The sequence below is a fragment of the Protopterus annectens genome, chromosome 8.part0 (genome assembly GCF_019279795.1).
Source record: "Protopterus annectens isolate FY-2018-M chromosome 8.part0, PAN1.0, whole genome shotgun sequence".
Classification (NCBI taxonomy): domain Eukaryota; kingdom Metazoa; phylum Chordata; order Ceratodontiformes; family Protopteridae; genus Protopterus; species Protopterus annectens.
This window is the reverse complement of record NC_056741.1, coordinates 1,478,442,209-1,478,462,087: the sequence shown is the minus strand read 5'-3', so window position 1 is coordinate 1,478,462,087 and position 19,879 is coordinate 1,478,442,209. Positions and strand designations below refer to the sequence as shown.

The window sequence follows — 19,879 nt, the reverse complement described above, 5'->3', positions numbered from 1 at the left end:
AGATGAGCTGGGGAAAATGGGGATCTCTAATTAACAAGCAGGTCATCACTGCACAGGAAAGGAATACCCAGCGCTGCACAGAGATATAAGGGAACCCATGGTGAGCAGCCTAAGCCACCCCAAAAGACCAGTAACAGGGGAAGTCACTAGTTCAAGTACAAGGCCAGGATCAGGGGTTAAATGTTTTAAATGCAACCAGTGGGGCCATGTATCATACAGATGTCCATGGAGGCAAGGTGGGGAACAAAAGTTAGGGAAGCCAGCAAGTGAGAATAACAGAATGCCAGTGGTAAGTTGTCTGGAGACAACAAGGGTACCAAGCTACCACCAGAGGTTATAGCCTATCTTAGTAGATGGGAAACAGGCCACTGCTAAGAGAGACATAACCTCTGACCTAACCACTGTGAAGCCTGCAATAGTTAAACAGGAGAACTACTTGCTTGAGCAGTCTACTCCACTCAGAGCTTTAGGAGGGATCCCATTCCAAATGCCTCTAGCTAGGGTTCACCTTGACTGGGAGGGTGGAAAAAGAAGCAAGCAAGTAGGTGTGTTTGAGAACATCCCTGTAGATGTCCTGATGGGGAATGACTTTGATAATGCAGTACCTTGTGTGCATGCAGTAATAAGCAGTCAGGGTTTGAGACAGGCATGTGAGCCTGGTAGCCTAGGGGGGACCCAGGCAGAATGCATGCTTGAAGCAAGGAATGATGAGGTGGCTACTTCAGGGAGTAGTGAGACTGAAGGTGATCCACAGCTGCTGGTGGGTACTGATGTTCCCTTGGACAGAGTAACTGCAAGGGCAGAGGTAAGTAGTAGTACCCAGGCTGACAGTAAGGCACTGCTGTCAGAGAATACAAGACTTCCTGTAGAAGGAGAGCTGGGAAGGGTTAAAAAGAGAGAGTTGAGATAGGCTCAGTTCTCAGACCCTACATTTCAAGGCTTGAGGGAGGGGGGCACCTGATTCTCAAGGAAAAGGGGATTCTGTATACTGGAACAATGGGTTACTGTACAGAGACTAGATCCCTGAAGGAGGCCTAGAGGGCGAGAGAATACAGCAGTTGGTACCTACTGTCTGGCACTTCTAGTCATAGCCCATGACATTCCCTTTGCAGGTCATATGGGCATAAAGTGCACCAAGAGACATATTACACAGAACTTTTATTGGCCTGGAAATGCAAGGCATGTAACAGGGATCTGCAGGATCTGTGAGCAGTGCCAAAAAGTAGGAAAGGCAGGAGACAAGGTCAAAGCTCCTTTGGTTCCTTTGCCTGTGATTGAAGACCATTTCAGAGGGTAGCTACAGATATTGTGAGGCCTCGGAGTACCCCAAGTTCCACAGAGAAGACATATATCCTAGTTAGTAGATTATGCTACCAGATATCCTATCGTGGTGACTCTGTCCTCCATCGAGGTAGAGAAAGTGGCAAATCCTTTGCTGGAGATTTTCAGCAGGGTATGTTTCCCAAGAGAAATGCTGATTGACAGAGGTGCCAATTTCATGCCAGACCTGCTGGCTTGTCTGTGGAAGCACTGTGGTGTGAAGCACCTAAAGACCACCCCCTACCATCCCCAGACTAATGGTCTTGTGGTGAGGTTAAACTTCACACTAAAGACCATGCTATGGACATTTACAGACCAGCTTAAGAGGGAGTGGGACAAATATTTGCCCCATCTGTTGTTTGCTTACAGAGAGGTGCCCCAGGACTATAAAGGTTTCTCACCTTTTGAGTTGCTGTATGGGCATAGGGTGAGGGAACCTCTAGATATGATTCACAATGAGTGGGACGGAGGGTGAGTGTGAATCCAATAAGGAGTCTGTTGTGGCATATGTCCTAAACCTCACAACAAGGCTCAGGGAACTCGTAGGCTTGGCCGAGGAGAACCTGGCAGAAGCCCAACAGCAGGAAAAGGTCTGGTATGACAGGAATGCTCGAGCCGGACAGTATGCTGTGGGGCAGCTGGTTAAGGTTCTCATTCCTGTCAGATGCAATAAGCTGCAGGAAGCTTGGCAGGGATCCTTCAAAGTGGTAAGGACAGTCAGTGCTGTTAACTACATGGTAGAACTGCTAGTGAGGAGGCAGGGGCACAAATTGTATCACGTTAACACCATGCAACCTTACTATGATAGAGAGGCCCTGGGGCTAGGTATCTGCAGTACAAGGCAGGAGGAGTCTGAGGGGGATCTATGGCTACACAAGCCAGCCAGCAAAATCCCAAATTACTATCATGGAACCTAGGGTTGCAGGCATATGATGTGACAATGCAGCACTCTGCTGGGGTCAACAATGCCAAGGCAGCTGGGATCTCAAGACAGGGTATGGGGTAATATATTCCCAGATAGGCTCATTCCTCTCATCTCAAGCAATGTTTTTCAAGGGGCACTTGAAAAACTAGCTTGAGTCTTTGAAGGGGGGAGAGGTGTGATGACAGGATGTACTGCCAGCATGGCCAGCTGGAATTTTGTAAATAATTATATGTCATTTGTGAATACTACACTGATTTATACAAGATGCTGGTGTTACAAATGCATTAGAACTGTATCTCATTTGTATCAAACTGATTTGTATAGGCATTTGTGTTGCAAAGGTATTTGAAAGGGCTTGCATTTGAAATGTATCCACAGTGTCCCCTACTGCAGAGAAAAGAAATGTACATGCACTGTTTTAACTGTTTAAATGTATATGTTTTAACAGAGGAAACTGGAAATCAGGATGGTAACCTCAGTCCAGCAAACTTTAAAATATATCTGAAATTAAATCACTTCATAGACTAGGCCATAAAGATGCTATCTCACAGGTATCAATGCAGCCAGTGACACAAAACGTCTGTACTAGGAAGCTTTCTGTATTGTCTTTGGAGTGAACTATTTAGTACTCTGGAAGTGTGGAGGTATGCAATTGTTTTATGACTTCCAATACCCGTCACAGATCTGAGTAAAAACCCATGTGTGTGTATTTCTACATGGAGGTGCTAAAGCCTGCCAGCTTCCAGCAATGGGGGTTTGCATACAAACTAGAAGTCAGATGACCAGAGGTGATGTCATTCTGCAAGCAATCACAGAAGTAATATCTTAGATATTATTTTAAGAAGTCTCTTAGCGACAGAGCATTCTATGTTCTGTCTTGGGCCTGACAACAAGGACCATTCATCACCATCATCTGCCTTGTTTCATTAGATAAATAGGGAATAGTGATTCTCTTAGATTCAGTCAGGAATATAGTGAAGCTTAGTATAGCTTTAGTTTTTCTTTATTTGTCTGAGCCTGTCCTGCAATGTTATTCTACATATTTCCTAATTGCATTGTGAATGGACATTTAGTATTGTCCTGTTCTTTTAATATTTATTATTAAATATATTTAAACCTTTCATTGTGGCTGATCTTTGTAGAGATATTTAAGTGTTGAGAGTATTTGCATATTTATTTGGTGACACGGTGTGGGCCACTCCTAATAGCCTTGCTCTTGTTCAGACTACCATTTGTATTAATATTAATTTCACTCAGTAAAATTGGACACCCTTTGTTAAGAGCCTTAAAGTAGCTGGCGAGGGGATCTGGTGGCAATCTGGGCAAGAGGGCACCAGGTGTGTGTGTGTGTGTGTGTGTGTGTGTGTGTGTGTGTGTGTGTGTATGCAAATCAAATCTCAAAGTGTGTGTGTATCAGTTACTTGGGCAGGTACAAGAAACACTGGTTGGACAGAGAGAGACTGTTGGAGGAATTGGCTTGGAACCCTGTCTAAGGATTCAGCTCTATAGCTGTGCCAGTGGGGTGTCTTATTGGGGAAGCTGGAGAAAGGCAGAGGACCCAGCCCTGGACTGACTGTTTTCTGTGTGCTCTTAAGGCAAATTGTGCTTGATGCAGACAGCTGCATCTGGAGATACTGTGTGTGTACCTGTTATCGTCCCAGTGAACATTCCCCACTGGTGTCAGTGTGAGGACTGAGGCTCCTTGATTACTTGCCCACAGGTGGAGGGTCATCACATCATCTCCATCTTTATAATCCAGCAGAAAAGCATAAAATAGGTACAGCTTGCTCTTCTTGATTTTTTGTTATCAGATTATCTTTTCTATTTCTACTGAGCCACTAATGTCTTTCTGCCATTTCCATTGCTTTTGTACTATTAGCCACTGACTTGATTTATTACACTATAGCATACTATCTCTTCATCCAAGCCATAATCTATGAGCAAGGCAAAATTACTTATACTCTGTGTTGTGCATATTGTCAGGATATATAAAATATATTATTAGACTGTGGCATTTATTTTTCATAGGAAAATATAGACTTGTCTTTCATGTTTAACAATGGATTGTAGGTAAATTGTTACAATGCATTCTACACTTTATTTTGTTCTCCTACATGCCCCTGCTGTGTCCCATCAAGAAAGGCAACCTGGAGCCTGCACTGGTTATAGTTGTAGTATATACTCTAGGATTATTTTTGTCTGACAATGATCTAGCACTGCTTTTTCCAGTGCTTGCACCAGTGCATCATTAAGTACAGCGGATAAACTTTAAATTCTATTTTTTTTAATAAACCCATTTTTATGCTACGTCTTAATAAACTCATGAAAAACTGCAGTAGTCTGCCACTGACAAAAATCACTTACTGTAAAGTTTTATTTTATGTATTTTCTGTAGCAAGAAATATCCCACATAACAATTATACATACAAATGGGTTTGGGATTTCACTCAATAATTGGTAAACTGTACCTTTACAATTGTGTTAAGTGCATTACACTTATACTATGCATTATTCCTTTAAAATAAATGATATAAAATTATGAGAAATTTAACTTTAATAAAACACCAAGACTTATTTTAATGACAGTGAGCATTATTAAGGATAGCTAAGCGTTCATAAAGTAGCTGTTACTGCCGAGGGTGGAGGCTGGAACCAGGTCTTTTAAAAGGATTATTAAATATACTTGTTCTTGCTAGCCAATAAAAAGGCCTCATACTATTTTGTTAAAAAAACAAAAGTTATATACTCACCATAATGATGCATCTGTGTTGTCTGTTTTCGTCCTTCCTCAATCTTTCGGTTTTGCATCTGACCTCTGATCCAACTTTGGCCACTTCAAAGACTTTGGATGTATAGCTTTAGCTCATCCCCTTACCAGTAATCCTCTCCCAATCCCCAGATTACCTCAGATCGAGTTTGCCCTAAGATATACACCTAAAGAATGGAGACAATTCTAAAAGTGTCTAGAAATATAATAGAACAATATCTTGAGCTAAGAAAGGGATAAATCAAAAAGGAAAATACCTCCATGTCATACCGGGAGACCAAATGGATATCTTTTTCTAGTGGCAGGGGAAAGGCCGAAAACAGTCAACACAGGTGCACCATTATGATGAGTTTTGTACCTTATGTTCTCTTTTTTATCCATTCCTCAACCTTTGGGACAGAGTCCCCAGCTAGTGCCAACCAAGGGTGGTCTCATGGAAGGATATTCTGGAGTATGTTAGAACTAAATACTGGGCTGTTTTTAGAAAGCAAGTCCAACTTATAATGAGCAACAAAGGTATGACCAAGAGGCAGCAGCACAAATATCATCTATAGAGGTTTTGGACAAGAAAGAGGAAGAAGTGGAGACTGACCTAGTAGAATGAGCTTGTGGTGGTCTTAGTAAAAACAATCCCTTGTGTTGATACACATTAGAAGTACATTTAGGGAGCCAAAGTGCTAATTTAAATTTAGACACAGACTGTCCCAGTTTAGCTTTTGAAAATGAAATAAACAACTGGTCTGACTTCCTGAAAGGTTTTGTTCTAAGTAGATAAAATCTTAACTGCCTGTCTACATCCAATAAATGAAGCAGATATTCCCATTTATTGGAGAATTCTGGGAAGAAAACTGTTAAATTAATGGACTGGTTAAGGTCGAATTTAGAAACTACTTTCGGAAGAAAAGATGGTGCAAAGAAAAACAGTCTTTATGAAAATAAGGTGGCTGGCAAGATTAAGTCTGAAGTCCTGAAATTCTTCTAGTAGAAGTAATGGTGACTAGAAAAATAGTTTTCCAAGACAAAAACTTTAGATCAATTTTGGCTGTGGGTTCAAACGGAGACTGAGTTGAGGCTTGAAGAATTGTCAATTTCAAAGGATAGGGTCTTTGATAGGTGGCCTGAGCAAAAAAGTACCTTTAAGGAAGGCTTTGCATAACCTAAGAGAGGCCAATGACAAAGGATCTTTACCTACATGAAAAGTGGAGAGTGCAACCTTTGACTGCAGAGTAACTTGCCCCACTATGAAAAACGGAAGTCAGGATTTCTAAAATCACTGGAATGGATCTCTGTTTCTCTTGTTTGCACAGACAGAGAATTGTTTCCATTTGTTTTTGTATATCTTCCTAGTATAGACTTCTTAAGAAGAAGTAAGGATGTGCAAAATCTGGGTAGAAAGCCTGGACTGCCTAGCCATCACTGAAATTGGAGAAACCATATGGCCAACCTGTGGGCTTGTATGTCCTGGTGAGTTAGGCCAAAAGCATGGGACAGAAGATCTGAAAGGGGATCCAGAACCCAGGCAGGGCATATCAGATGAGGCCAGAGGAATGGAAACCTCACTTGTTGGTGCCAGAATGGGGCAATGAGGATCATCTTTCTCTTCCACTGATGAGCTTTCTGTAAAAACATTATTATGAGAGGTGTGAGAGAATAGGCATAAAGAAGACTGGGGGGGGGGGGGACAATCATGAACCAGACCATCTCTCAGTGACTCCCTTTCTGATTAGGGAAAAAAAATGCTGCATTTGGAATTGTGAGGAGAGGCAAAAAGGTTGCAGCATGGCTGGCTCCACTGATGAAAAATGTGTTCAGCCACTGAAGGATTGAGAAACCACTTGTTAGGCATTAGAGTAGATCTGTTTGATTAGCCTGGTAAAACATTGGACTTCCCTGGAATGTACATTGCTAAAAGAAAGTGGTTGGAAGAAATCACCCATTGCCACATTCTCATTGCTTCCCAACATAAGAAGCGGTTCCTTCCTATTTGTTGATGTACCAGACCACTGTCATGTTGTCCTTCTGAAATGCAATCATCCCCTAAGGCAGACTGTCCTAAAATACCTGCAGTATTAGGAGGACTGCCCTCATCTTTAGGATGTTGATGTGAAGGATGACCTCAAAGGGGGACCACATGCCTTGGTCTGTCTGCCTCCACTACAACTGTAAAGCATCCATGGTTACCATGGCCTTGGGCAATGGGAGAACAAAGGGTTGGCCCTGCAAAATGTGGTGCATGGATCCACCAGGATAAGTGCTGTCAGCAGATGTTTGTGATTCGAAAGGGAGATGACATGGGAGGTTGATTCATAGACCATTGGACTTCCAGAGTCCACTGTAGTACTCATGTAATATGTTGCCAAGTATAAACGGGTTATGAAGGCTGCCATTGACCCCAGAAGCTGAAGAACCAGCCTGGCTGTTGGTGACTGAAGAGTTAGTAGATTATTTGCTTGAAGCTGGACTGAGGAAGCCAAGCTACTTCAGAAACTGTATCCAGATGAGCTCCTATGAACTCTAGTGTTTGAGAGAGAAGATGATGAGATTTATTGTAGTTGACTATGATGCCCAGGTGTATATGTAAATGGAGCAGGCAGTCCCTGGCATGTGTTAGTAGATGCCTGGTGGCAGCCATGAGGAGCCAGTTGTCAAGGTAAGGAAACACCTGGAATCCCAGCAATCTCAAATGACCTGCAATCACTGCCATGCATTTGATGAACACCCAGGGGGAGGCTGTGGTGAGACCAAAGGCCAGGGCTCTGAAATGAAAATGTCTGTCACCCACCTGGAAGCAAAGGTATCTCCTGGATTGTCTGTATATTTTATGTGACAGTAAACATCTTTGAGATCTATTGATCACATCCAATCTTCCTTCCTCAAAAGTGGAATAATGGACTGATATCTGGCCATTTGGAACTTGGAGTGTTTGACAAATTGGTTTAAAAGACTTGAGTCCAAAATTGGCTGAGGTCCCCCATATTATTTGGCACCAAAAAGAATCTTGAATAAGTTCTGAATCCTCATTGGTCAGGTGGGGCCTCTTGGATGACCCACTTTCTTAGCAACTTTTCTATTTCTGAGGCTGCTTCTTTTCTCTGATGGGGTGGTACATCAGGAATTTTTCAAGACTGGATGGGTTAGGGAAGGGAAAAGGGAATGTAATAACCTCTGGTCATTTTTCTCTGCACCCAGACATCTTTGGTTATGGACATCTAGGCTTCCAGGTGAAGAGATAAGTGCCACTGACTGCCTCCACAGTGCAGCAGTCAGGCAACCATTCAGGAGCAATGGAAAGGATTTTCGGAAAAGGGATCTCTGAAACCTTGGTTTTGCAGGACTACTCTGTCTCATGGGCAATGTCTGCCATTAGAGTTCCCACCTCTGCCATGGGGAATATATCTTCATAGAAGTCATGAGAAAACTCTTGCGACTTCTGGAACCACATTTTTCTACCCCTTTTCTGGTATCCAGAGAAGGTTTTCTGAGGGGGAGAAAAACATATGCTTACAGCAGATAGGGGTTTTCCCATCTTGTTCAGTCCTGGACAGCATCTATTTAATTTTGGGTCCCAATAAGGTGGATCCATCAAAAGGTGCACTGATGAAAGACATCTTGTAGGGTTCTGCAAAGTGACATACGTGCATCCAAGTATGTCTCCTAAAGGTTATCTTGAACTCATTGCTTTGAAAACACCTTCTGTAGCATAAGAAATCAGATGCATAGAAGCATTTGATAGGGATTGAAGGATGGCCAGCTGTGAAAAAATGGTCTTTTTATCCTCTGCCAACAATGACCCTGAGACAGGTTTGGTAAGTTCCTTTCTCAAATCCCTCTGAAACCTCATGAAATGTGCCAAATAGTTCAACACCACAGGCCAAAAGTCGCTTAAGCAAAAGTATGGTTCCAGGATCTGTCCAGCACCCCAGACTTCCTGTTAGGGGGATGGAGAGATGAACTTTCTTTAGCAAATTCCTTTTTGTTGGCTGCAACAACCACCATGACATCAACTGTGGGACCCTGCTCCAATGGGCATGGTCCTTAGGAGCAACCAAGCTCTTGTCAGGTTTCTTAGGGCCATGCTTTGTCGTATCCAGATCTTTCCAAGCCTGATATGAAATGAGGTCAACCATTACATCTGACAGGGGAACCACCTAGGATGTATCTGAGCCAGTTCTAAAAGCCTCAAGAAACACTGAGTCTCCTGGGAAGGGGCTTCGGAAGACCCACCACCTTTCTGTCTCAGAAGTTCAAGAATTTCTAAAACTGAGACATCCTAAAAGGGTTACCTAAGAGATCCCTCACCTTCAAAGTTAGTGTCTTCTATTAAAGAATCCCATGGGGAATCAATGTGACACCTCTTGCACATATGCTTCCTGGGACCTTCCTCGTTGGGATGATCCAAGGAGGATCCAGAAGTGTGTTGGGAGTCCTGCAAAAGGACTGTCTCAAGGTTAGAACAGACCTGCTACAAGATGGAGCAGAATAAGCAGGCTAAGGACCCCGGGCAGACAATTGTGGAGGGGAAACACCTGAGGGAGGTAAGAATGCTCTCTCTACTGCCTCATATGCAGATGCCGATGAACAGCCAAGGAACACTCCAGCAAGAGCAGAAGCTACCTGTTTGGAGAAATCCAGGACTTCACCATCACCCTGCCTCTACACAGTGGTCAGAGCCTAAATGTCAAGTGCCGAGGCCCACAGAGGAAGGGATAGCTCCAAAAATCTAGGAGTCAAGCCTCTACCCTTGCATTTGGCACCACGGTCACAAGAGGAAGGGGCAGCTCCAAAAATCTAAGAGTCGAGTCTCCACTCATAGATACAGCACTGAAGCTACAGCTCTGAGATCTGTCCAGCTCCAACAAGGTCAGTGCCAGCTGGATCAGAGAAGATTCCAGCATCAATGAAGGCCAGGTCTTTGGATCTGACCCAGATAATCCCAGAATTCTCCGATTTTGAACATCCAAAGTCAAAGGGCAGATCAGAGTGAATAGTTAAAGGTGTTTGGACTGGTCCGAAGCTTACAGGTCCAATGAGAGAGAGAGAGAGAGAGAGAGAGAGAGATGACAGAACTCCAACATTAATCTGGGTCCTGAGAAATTTCCTCATCATCCTGTGCACATAAGGTTTAGACAGGAACCTGTTATACCTGAAGAAGGAGGAAGAGGATGGAGGCCTGGAAACTTGACTTGAAGTTTTTTGTAGAAAAGGAAAATGAAATCTCAAAGAAGCTGATTCCTGCAAACATCAGGGCTGTTCATGGGTATGGGATTTGTGTAGAGCCAGTACTGGATCTGAAGACGTGGACAGACCCAAAACTTCTGAAATCTTTGATGGCAGGCCCAAAGTTGGTGAAGAGCGAGGGGATCTCTTCTTCAAGTCTTTAGAATTTTCTTTCTCCCCACAGACCTTTCCACAAGTTTAAGCAGCATTGGAGGTTGCTAATGTCCTTGTTTATAAGGTCCATGATAATGCATTCCATGGCCTTGTAGATCAGGCTAGTTAGGCTGATGGGCCTATAATTGCCTGGGTCAGTGGATGCTCCACTCGCACAACTGACATGCAAGGCTTCAACCTAGTCTATGACATTAACAGAACTTGTTGGTGGGATAGATTTGTGCACAAATGACTCCCCATCTGTGGACACCCTCTCCATATCAAGCAAAGTACCTCACTAGCCCTCTTTAAGAGGAACTTGGACTAGATGGAAAACAGAAAATACACCCCTGGGATCCCACCGGTGTCCTTGCTGGACAGTGGAAACAGGTGCTGACTTTGTGGGAATATGGGTGAAATTCTTAGTTAGGCTTATAACGGCCTCTGGGCCAATAGCCTAGTATTGTCCTATGAACATAAGAACCTATGGAAAGGGAAGCTCTAGAGACTGGAGAAGCAGAAGAATATGGCAGTAAACCTTCCAAAGTAAGCTTGTTTCGGTGCTCAAACAAAGCTCTATGATTGAAGCCTGTAAAAATGTCATAGTCAACCTCAATATGGGTGGGCCCAAGGCAATATACACACTCAGAGTGTGCATCTGAGTTGGAAATTTTGTGCCCACAAGAACAGCATTTCTTAAACCTTGTAGGTTTATCTGACATTTTGACTCTAACAAGAATAAATGGCTAACAGAGACAAGAATACCAATGATGGTATCAAAGAATTACCCACAAACATGAGAAGAAAAAGACCAACAATGGTACCAATAAGTACTCAAAAGAGTAAGAAAGATGAGAGGATAGGAAAAAGCAGGACCAGCCGATGTTGATAGGAATTCTTTATTCACGTTGAGATCCAGCCAATACGGCCCAAAGACACCACAGACAATACAAAAATTGTTAAAAAGTTCAAAGTAATTGAAAAGTTGAGCGTGATTTCCCTTTGCTCAAATGCAAAGCTTCATCAGAACAAAAAAGCTTCAGGTAGATCAACGAATGTTGTAACTTCCTAGATCAATTAATCAATTAAAATAATCAAATAAATAATTGAATAGTTATAGTACAAATCTATATCGTGTTCCATTAACTTGCAAGGTGTAAAGTGTATGCAAACATAGTGTTTAAAAAAACATTTGTAAATTAAATATACAATTGGCAAGGCGTTTTAAAATGTTTGTAGTATTATAAAAAGCTGTTCATTCACAAAAAAGCGATTCAATCATGCGTAGTCTAAATAGCATGCCACCATTAATATTGTCTAATAAGTGAATGTCATGAACCAAAAAACATAAAATTAAATTAAAATAACCAAATTTTATAGTTAGTAAAAAAATCCCTGTATATGAAATCAATGCTCAATAATAATAAATGACTCGTGTTGCAAATGTATAAAATAAATTAAAATAAATGAATCGATCAGACTATGCAGGTGAAAAAAAAAATTGTTGAACACGTATCTTGGATATCAATACTCAACCCAATAGCTATCAAAACGTAAAAATGGTATCATAAAATTCATAGTGTATCATGACAAAATATTATTCAATATACAAATCAAATAAATGTACGTGATATAAAACGTGTCAATATTCAAAAACCCTTTATTAAATAATGTGTTACAACTTACCCTGCCTCAATTTTAAAATACCGTTGATACTAATGCTATCGTTGAGACCTGGGGGCTTATTGGCATCAGTTTTAAGTTGCCAAAAAAGTACATTTTAGGATACCATTTTTACGTTTTGATAGCTATTGAGTTGAGCATTGATATCCAAGATACGTGTTCAACAATTTTTTTTTTTCACCTGCATAGTCTGATCGATTCATTTATTTTAATTTATTTTATACATTTGCAACATGAGTCATTTATTATTATTGAGCATGGATTTCATATACAGGGATATATACAGGGATTTTTTTACTAACTTTAAAATTTGGTTATTTTAATTTAATTTTATGTTTTTTGGTTCATGACATTCACTTATTAGACAATATTAATGGTGACATGCTATTTAGACTACGCATGATTGAACTGCTTTTTTGTGAATGAACAGTTTTTTATAATACTATGAACATTTTAAAACACCTTGCCAATTATATATTTCATTTACAAATGTTTTTTTAAACACTATGTTTGCATACACTTTACACCTTGCAAGTTAATGGAACACGATATAGATTTGTACTATAACTATTCAATTATTTATTTGATTATTTTAATTGATTAATTGATCTAGGAAGTTATAACATTTGTTGATCTACCTGAAGCTTTTTTGTTCTGATGAAGCTTTGCATTTGGGCAAAGGGAAAGCGCGCTCAACTTTTCAATTACTTTGAACTTTTTAACAATTTTTGTATTGTCTGTGGTGTCTTTGGGCCGTATTGGCTGGATCTCAACCTGAATAAAGAATTCCTATCAACATTGGCTAGTCCTGCTTTTTCCTTTTGTGGGAATTGTTTTTTTGTTTTTTTGTGACGTTTCTTTGGATTTGTTGTGGTACTGACATCCATGGCGGAACGGGCGGAACCAGACGTGTTTCTTGATACACCTACAGCCTTGAAGGAGGCTGTTTCTGAGGATAGCACACCTGTAACTAGGAAGGAGTTTCAGCAGGTGATTGTGCTACTTTCGCAACTGGTAGAAAACATTTCACCACATCGGAGCGAACTACCGGGTAATCAAAATCTGTTTAAAGAACAAGTTGAGAGGAGACAAGGGTGGACATCTTCCAGGACAGAAACAATTTGTGGAGGGGAAGGTCGCAGCAGCCCTGGTAGTAAGAAATAACAGAGAGCATTCAACAAAAATGACAACGCATTAGCGTTCCCTTGTAGGGACAAAACTAACACAGGTACTGCGGACTTCAATTTTAATGCCTGGTCTCACAGGCAGTTCAATTTTAATGAAATGGATTTTAACAACGGTGTTGTGACTTTTGATGAAACTTTTAAGAAATTCAAAGATAAACTATATTTGCTGAAAACAAATCAATTAGAAATAGATTATTTGAACGAATGCATTTCCAATGAAAGGGTACCAAAGGGGCTCAGAGTATTTAAATACCCCAACAATGTTAAACATAACTCTGTATTATATAAACAGCTTACAGAGTTGTTTAATAAAACTGGTAATATGTTGAAATGTATGGTAAAAGATTATGAATCACAAAACGAAGTTCTGATAAATGAAACTAATGAATTGCATAATCAAATTTTTGATTTGAACAAAGAGTGTTTTGACGACAGAAAGTACGACAGTTTGTTTAATGAAATAGACAATTACTGTGATAAAGTGAATTTTAGAAAAATGAAAAAACTTGATAGAGATTTAAACGATTACCATAATGGCAAGGCATATCCGGTGTTCAACAATTTTAAGGATTCTAAACGGTTGGTTGAGGACAACACCATAACAGGGGAACAGACTGTTTGAATGAACAAAATGAATTCCCTTTAGAACAAGATACAGTGAGGAGGAGCCCAAGAATTGCAGAGAAGCAGAGGAAACACTCATAACAGAGCCCTCATTCGTACAGGGGAGGGAGGGGGTCAGATTTCAGGGGAGGGTTCAAATGTATTAGTTTTAAATGAATTTTTTCCCTCACCCCCTCCTTCCATGTCTGTTGTAGATGTAGGTATTGACTTAGAAGTAGACAACACAATTGTCCATGGAAAAGACAATTTTATGATATATAATTTCACTTGCATTTTGAAAGTGGACGCCCCTTCTATCAGAAAAAAGGTATAGTTAAGGGTCAGTTAATAAGAGCTTCAAGAATGACTACCGAAGATGGGGTATTTTTAGAGGAATTTAAATACATCAGTTCCCTCTTTGTAGAAAGAGGTTACCCAAACGCCTTAATTGAAAGTTTAATGAAAGAGGTAGTGGACAACAGGGTCAACAAGTTTTCTCCTCTTCTTGGATGAAAGGTCAACGACACAATCCCAGAGAGTAAAAAGGAAAACAATGTTGATCAAACTTTAATACACACATTTTCGGCTACATCTGGTATAGTTGAAGAAATTATTAGGAAATATTGGCCTCTATTGAAGGTGAACAATGACATTAGGAAATATATCTCCCCTCAACCATCCTTTATTAGGAAAAGGGGTAAGAATTTAAAAGACATGTTTGAGAGAAAGAAAATGCAAAAGGTGGGTAATGTTAACTTTAAAAAGGGTACTTATAAGTGTGGGATGTGTCGTCAATGTGACTATATATCATAATAACAGGAGATTTGGATCCCTTCTAGAAGAATTAAACTTACAGCTTCAAGACATTTTAACTGTGCTACAAAAGGAATCATTTACATCAGAATATGCATAGGTTGTAACAGTTTTTACATAGGGAAATCAACACGCACTCTTAGGAAAAGAATTTACGAGCACATTTATAATATTAACAAACAAAAAGAATCTAATGCTTTCTATAAACACTCCTTAGTTTGTAAAAACATGAACATAAAATTTTCGGTGATAGAACAAATTAGTACTGACTCAAGGGGGGGGGTAGCTGGGAATCAAGGATTGAGTTCCGTGAACTCTTTTGGCAACTTAAAACTGATGCCAATAAGCCCCCAGGTCTCAACGATAGCATTAGTATCAACAGTATTTTAAAACTGAGGCAGGCTAAGTTGTAACACATTATTTAATAAAGGGTTTTTGAATATTGACACGTTTTATATCACATACATTTATTTGATTTGTATATTGAATAATATTTTCTCATGCTACACTATGAATTTTAGGATACCATTTTTACGTTTTGATAGCTATTGAGTTGAGCAGTGATATCCAAGATACGTGTTCAACAATTTTTTTTTTCACCTGCATAGTCTGAGCGATTCATTTATTTTAATTTATTTTATACATTTGCAACACAAGTCATTTATTATTATTGAGCATTGATTTCATATAAAGGGATTTTTTTTACTAACTTTAAAATTTGGTTATTTTAATTTCATTTTATGTTTTTTGGTTCATGACATTCACTTATTAGACAATATTAATGGTGACATGCTATTTAGACTACGCATGACTGAATTGCTTTTTTGTGAATGAACAGTTTTTTATAATACTACGAACATTTTAAAACGCCTTGCCAATTGTATATTTCATTTACAAATTTTTTTTAAACACTATGTTTGCATACACTTTACACCTTGCAAGTTAATGGAACATGATATAGATTTGTACTATAACTATTCAATTATTTGATTATTTTAAATGATTAATTGATCTAGGAAGTTATACATTCATTGATCTACCTGAAGCTTTTTTGTTCTGATGAAGCTTTGCAGTTGGGCAAAGGGAAAGTGCGCTCAACTTTTCAATTACTTGAACTTTTTAACAATTTTTGTATTGTCTGTGGTGTCTTTGGGCCACATTGGCTGGATCTCAACGTGAATAAAGAATTCCTATCAACATTGGCTGGTCCTGCTTTTTCCTTTCGTGGGAATTGTTTTTTTGTTTTTTTGCGACGTTTCTTAAGATGAGAGGATAGGCCTAGAAGAAGGCAACAACCACACACAATGTAAAACTAAATACAAGTTTTTTTTTGTTTGTTTATACACACACACACACACACACACACACACACATATATATATATATATATATATATATATATATATATATATATATATTAAATTCCCTTATATTACCCTACATTACCCTAAACCAGCTCATTCTCACAGCTACAACTATTAACTGCTGAAGGCTATCTTGATTCTACACTCAGTTTCAGTTAGCAATGTATACATATATACTGTTTTGTCTTTAACTGTTATATAGACTGCATTTCTCTGTGTTGCAGTTACTGTATTACACTGTCCTCACTATTAACTCATACGCCTAGTTTTTATCACTAACTCTGCCATTTTTTGTTAAATTTATTAATTATTTGCTAATTATTGTTATATAACTAATTTCTTTACTGTCTTGCTTTGTACATTGTTGATTAACACGTGTTCAATTTGATTGTTTAATACTGTCTGTTTGTATGTATGGAGCTTTTCTTCCCGGGCCTCGCTGAAAATGGGCCTCATGCCCAGTCAGACATTACCCGGTAAACAAACAAAAATAAATAAATAAAATAAATAAATAAATATTAAAAAAATATATACATACATATATATATATAGAGAGAGAGAGGCAGGGGAGAAAAAGGAGAAGAGTGAAAGAACCCTAACAAGAAGGTTAATATAATCAAAAAAATCAGATGCATCTAACAAAAAACACCTGAGCTACAAGAAACCACATATGTGCACAAAAGCAGCAAATGAGATCAGAGGTAATCTGGCATTTTGGAGAAGATTATGGGTAAGGGGAGGAGTTTCAGCTATGGATCCAAAGTCTGTGAAGCGGCTGAAGTTGGATCTGAGGTTGGATCTGAAATCCAAAGGTTAAGGAATGAACAAAAAAGACAACATCAGATTAATATGTTATAGCTACTTGTGGAAAAAAATAAAATAATATAATTTTTAACATATGTACTTACAGTTAGAATCCCACCATCAGTACTTTTCAGCAGGGAAAGGCACCTAATTGTAGCACCTAATGCAATATCCTAAAAAACAAAGGCACACCAGTTAAAACACTTGGGAAACCTCTATTCTGTATTACAGAATATGTACACAAATTATCCAAAGGTCACATGATATATTACATGTGCATCACAAACAAATGACTGACATACTTACAAAAATGACCAAACATGGGTCTGTAGAAAAACGTACTGATTTAATGAACTTATTCCTAGTTATTGCATTCAGTATACTCAGTAAATCTCTACTAAACAGTCTGACATTTTTTTTTTACATTTTTGTCCCTCTACCCACTTCCTCTCACTGAAACAACACTACATATATCCATACCCTTTTGAAAAATGGTGAGATTTTGGAAGTAGTTGATTTCCTGGCCATCATACTGCAGGACAATATAATTTTTTTCCTCAAACTTTTTTTTTTTTATTTTTCAAATACATTTGAATGAATTTCATAGTATTTATACATAACATCTTAAATAAATATGTACACTATTTACACACTAGAAGAGATCTTAATGTATACAGTCACTTTATCAGTATGTCCAATCCATTATCAGAGTCTCTGATCAATTATTGTATACTGCCAATCAACGATAAGACTTTTCCCCAAGGGTTGTTAATACATGGATTTGGATAAATTCTTAGTTCCTTAATTTTAATTTCCAATAATGCTGTGGTTTTCAGTAGGCTGAAGAAGTCTTCCAAAGTTGGTATTGTGTTTTTATTCCATCTTCTTGTTATACACTTCCTTGAAATTGCAAGTATAGTTCATACTAGATACATGTTTGACCTATTCAAATGAGGGTATTCGTTCACATTTAATAATAGAAGAGCTTTAGTTAAATAAAATGATTCATTAAATAAAGCTTGTAGAAAGTTATTAATACCATTCCAAAATGGCTTAATTTTAAAACAATCAAAGAAAATGTGGTTCCAATCTGCATTGTGTACTTGCTCACATCTCCAACATATTCTTTTTATGGAAGAACTAATTTTACTGATTCTATCTGGGGTTAAGAATGCTCTGTGCAAGCATTTCCCATTAAAAACTTTCCAGTATTGTGTAAAGGATGTATATTTTATCGATAATAAGATATTTGTTTTAATATCTTCAGTTAACTGTACTGAGTGTCTTTTCGTTATATATTTCCAAGATGACGTTTTGGGTGTTGTTTTATAGTTTATCAATATTTTGTAAAATTTTGAAATACTGTTTCCCATATCAAAGTCATTATATATGATTTCATATATGTATTTCGTAAATTTAGGTATTTCTTTAAATGAAGAATTGTTAATTATTTTACTTAAATCTTCCAAATATGACAGAATACTCTGTAAAGTTAGCCAGTCCTGCTATGGAATTTTGTATGTTGTTTTTATTACTTGCATATCTAAAACTTTTAGTTCTTTGATACATTGGAGCCAACAAACAAATCCTTTCTGTTCCCAGGAATTCATAATTTCTCTCTATATATATTATGTGGAAAGTTCTTTGTGACTATAAATGGTATTAAAAGATCAAATCAGATTTTTTAAATCTATATTTGCATTAATAATTTTCCTAAATGAGTCAATGTAATAATTAATCATACGAGTTTTAGTGGGTTTAGTTATGTTATATAGCATACTACTAAATATGTGCCATGGCAAATTGTTTTTATCTGTTTGAATTTTTTTTTTTTTTGTAAATAAAATTAATTTATTGATATTACAGTTAGTAATTCTTTCCAATTTGCAGAGTAATTTGGACTTATCCAATCTGAGATTGTTTTAGATACTGATGCTTTTATATATGTTTCTATATCAGGAAAGTTTAACCATCCCTGTTTCCATGATTTGATATGATGTATTAAAGCTATTCTGTTTCTTTTGGGAAACCATAAAAATTTTGTTAGGCATGAATTTATTTCTTTAAGTATATTTCTTTCTAGTAACATTTGTATTGCCAGGGCTTTATATAGGATCTTGGGCAGTAAAACAATTTTATTAACTGTAGTCTATCTTCAAGTGTTAATATTATTTTGTTCTATTTCCACAGATATTTACATTTTATTGATGATATTATTGTAGTTTTTTTGCAACTAATTCATTATTATCCTTGCATAACTCAATTCCTAGATATTTTAAGGTAGATTCTTATTTCCCTATGATGTAATCCCCCTTGATCTGCAGTTCTTTTTTTATTTAAAAAAAATTGATTTTGCTTTACTGAAATGGAGTCCTGAAGTAATGTGAAATTTGTCAATTAATACATCTAATTTTTCTAATGTCTCTTTTGTATTAGATAATGTTAGTAATATGTCATCAGCAAATAGCATTACTTTAGAATTGTATTGTTCATAAACATCTATTCCTTTGATTCTTATATTGTTACGAATTGAATCTGCAATATTTCAATAGCCAAAGCAAATAGAGTTGGTGACATGGGACATCCTTGTTTAGTGCCTTTTGTTATATGTGTAGATTCAGAGGTAAAAGGACCTAACTTGACACACGCTAAATTATATGTGTGTGTGTGTGTGTGTGTGTGTGTGTGTGTGTGTGTGTGTGTGTGTGTGTGTGTGTGTGTGTATGTATATATATATACATATATATATATATATATATATATATATATATATATACATATATATATATATATATATATATATATATATATATATATATATATATATATATATATATATATACACACTTTAGGATAGGAGATGAACAAAGGATGCAGAAAATTCAAACAGCATTAGGATTTTGAATAAATTGTCCCAATTTAGGGAATCAAAGTCTTTCTCTATATTTAAGCCGATTATGAGTGTTTCTTTATTTTCTTTATTAACATAATCTATAAGAGAAATTATCCTTTTAATATTGTCATGTCTGTGTCTTATGATATA

General features: G+C 37.8%; 1 protein-coding gene across 1 annotated transcript in view; it reads right to left on the bottom strand.

Moving 5' to 3' along the window:
- TTC12 (tetratricopeptide repeat domain 12) overlaps window positions 1-19,879 on the bottom strand; it is a 1,640,087-nt gene that overhangs the window by 185,227 nt on the left and 1,434,981 nt on the right. The window contains exon 17 of the mRNA XM_044081062.1: window positions 16,941-17,009. Within this exon, the coding sequence (XP_043936997.1) occupies window positions 16,941-17,009 (69 nt within the window). The remainder of the gene's footprint in view (window positions 1-16,940; window positions 17,010-19,879) is intronic.